At 47.5% G+C, this 3,220-nt stretch overlaps 1 protein-coding gene across 1 annotated transcript; it reads right to left on the reverse strand.

Moving 5' to 3' along the window:
• Positions 1 to 1,876: 1,876 nt before the first annotated feature.
• Positions 1,877 to 2,475, reverse strand: HRG_10001 (uncharacterized protein; the record flags this gene model as incomplete). Its single annotated transcript, XM_044868472.1, has 2 exons — positions 1,877 to 2,239; positions 2,290 to 2,475. The coding sequence occupies 2 exons, from the start codon at positions 2,473 to 2,475 to the stop codon at positions 1,877 to 1,879; spliced, it is 549 nt and encodes a 182-aa protein (XP_044716469.1).
• Positions 2,476 to 3,220: the final 745 nt, after the last annotated feature.

Consider the following 3,220-nt stretch of genomic DNA (forward strand, 5'->3'; position numbering starts at 1 on the left):
CCTTCGATCCAGAACGACAAATCGAACTCGAAACCGATGCATCAGACTTTGCTCTAGGAGCACAAATCGGACAGAAGGACGATGAAGGAAGACTACGACCAATTGCATTCTACTCGAAAAAGCTACATGGCGCAGAACTCAATTACCCCATCTACGACAAAGAATTCCTCGCAATCATTCAAGCTTTTAAGGAATTTCGACACTACCTTCTCGGAAGCAAACACAAAATCAAGGTCTACACAGATCACAAAAACATCTCACATTTCGCGACGACGCAACAATTGAACGGACGACAGATCCGATGGGCCGAATGTCTATCAGAATTCGACTACGAAATAATCCACAGAAAAGGAACGAAAACGGTCGAGCTGATGCCCTCAGCCGACGATCCGACTACGACACAGGAGCACCTATTGTGAAAGGACAACTCCTTGAGCTCAACAATGAAGGAATATGCAACAACGACAGCTTAACGCAATCTTCAAGGTCAATCCAGACGAAGGCCTTACGAAGAAGATCCAACAAGCCTACGATAAGGTTGATTGGGAACCACTTCCAGTTGTTTGGGAAGATGGCCTGGCAAAGCATCAGGAAAGATCTTTGTACCAGAAGAACTTCAGGACGAAGTTATACGCGAAATTCACGAACACCCGACACACGGACACCAAGGAATCCGGAGGACGATGGAAAGAATTCGACGAATCTACGACTTTCCACGGATGAAGAAACGAATCAGCGAAACTATCAGAAAATGCGAACTTTGCGCACGAAGCAAAGCTGAACGACACAAGCCATACGGAGAATTGCAACCGTTACCAGTACCAAAGAAACCATGGGACTCGATAGCTTTCGACCATATCACAAAGCTACCACCGTCAAAAGAACCCATGACCAACGTCAAGTACGACAGCATATTCGTCATTACCGACAGATTGACGAAGTACGGATACTTCTTACCGTACAAAGAAGCAAGCAACGCAGAAGAGCTAGCATATGTGTTCCTACGAACTATTGTCAGCAATCACGGACTACCGAACGAGATTGTCTCTGACAGAGGAAGCACATTTGTGGCCAAGTTTTGGCAAGCTCTCATGGCACAATTAGGAACGAAACATAAGCTCAGCACAGCTTATCACCCACAAACAGATGGACAAACAGAACGACTCAACCAAACGCTTGAACAATATTTACGATGCTACATCAGCTACGAACAAAACGATTGGGTTAAATGGCTACCGACGGCACAACTAGCTTACAACAGCTCAGTCACAGAGACAACCAAGCTCTCACCAGCATACGCCAATTACGGATACAACCCAGAAGCATTCAAGGTCACTCGACAAGGACCACAAGCGGAACGAGCGATACTGCAAGCAGATCAGCTACGAAAATTGCATAAAGAAATGCAACAAGAACTTCAATTCGTCAGAGAACGAATGTCCACTCACTACAATCGGAAAAGATTGCAGGGACCAATCTTTCAAGAGGGAGACATGGTCTACCTCGTACGACGAAACATCAAAACAAAACGACCAAGCAACAAATTGGATTTCAAGAAACTTGGACCGTTCAAAGTCAAGAAAACCATTTCAAAAGTCAACTACGAACTTTCGCTACCAACAACAATGCGGATACACCCGATATTTCATATCTCATTATTGGAACCAGCACCACGAAACGCCAAACCACAGGAAAAATCGAAGTCGACGACGATCAAGAATACGAAGCAGAACAAATACTGGACACAAGAAAACAAGGTCAGCAACAGGAATACCTTGTAAAATGGAAAGGATACGGACCTGAGGAAAACACATGGGAACCCACCAAGCACCTGACCCATTGTGGTTCGCTTCTCCGACAATTCAATCAACAAAGATCAACCTCCTGACGAAATGGGATTTTCCGGCGCCGACGAATCCCCGAGCAACCCAAATTGGGCTAAGACAGAAGGAGACAACGACACCTGGGAGTACAAAGAATCCCAATCCTCGACGAAGTCCGAGGGTAACCGATCGTCGTGAGGGGAAGGCGGCCGCGCCTCCTCCACTCGTTGCCGCTCCTTCTCCGCCTCTTCTTTCTCGACACGTTCCAGCTCCTCAACGTTATCGATCCCACGGGAGACCGCCCGCATCATCTTTTCAAACCATAATTTCTTTTGTTTTCGAAGGCGCAGAACCTTTTCCTCGGCCTCCTCAAGCTCGCGTTCGAGCTTGATGTGTTGATTTGCAATATTTCGAAGCTGTGCCGGCGATACCCCTTGGACGTCGCAGCGGGAAGGTGAAGGCGCACGCATTCGACACAGCGATCAGAATCCGAAGACGACACCTGGCATTCCCGGAGTCCGCGACGCTCGCAAGCCGAGCAAGAAGGCATCGTAAGAATGTCGGGATTCGAAAGGATCGTGGAAAGCAGGACACCACAACGGATGGACGACGAGGCCTTGGCCCTTTTCTTGGAAACACGGTCAGACGGCATGACGGACCATGATGAAGGAAGAAGAAAGGGAACGGCACACACTCACGCAGGAAATGACCAGGATATGCGACACGGCGGCTAAAGCAGGTCTTGAGGGCAAGACCAAGGGAGGGGGAGACCTGATGTTACGACCCGACCAACGGATGTTACGACCCGACCAACGGATGGCCATGACACGGGCCAGGGATGACTAACCGCTGAAGGATCACGTGACCATGCGAAAGGTGATCGGTGGATCGCCTTACGATCAAGCGAGCGGTGCTCGACGGATCGTTCATCGATCAAGGTGATCACCTCTGTGATCACCTCAGCACCTCGCGATCAGAGACGGGCAGTTGGGTATATATAGCTGCCCCATTTCACTCCTTTAGACTAGATAGCTCTTTAGCTTTCAACACAATCATTACGATCCCTATCACGATCTCATCTCTGATTCCGATCACTTGATTACCTGGTTACAGTCTACGGTCTACGACCTCCGACTCATCACCAACGTGACATACTTATCATTGCTCAGACCACGCCCTGTTGTATCTGCCAACATAAACCCCACGACAGGTTTATCCCTTGGGAATATCACCGGTCGTCACAATTAAGTAGAAGGGATATAGACTAAAGGAAAATACCTAGGAACTACTTAAGCACTTAACCTACTATAGTCCTCTACTTTAATAGTTCTATTAGTAAAACCTACCCTAGGTATTATAAAATCGCTTAACAAACTAATAGCATTCTAATTAATTAT

Source organism: Hirsutella rhossiliensis (assembly GCF_020360975.1).
Source record: "Hirsutella rhossiliensis strain HR02 chromosome Unknown scaffold00014, whole genome shotgun sequence".
NCBI lineage: Eukaryota > Fungi > Ascomycota > Sordariomycetes > Hypocreales > Ophiocordycipitaceae > Hirsutella > Hirsutella rhossiliensis.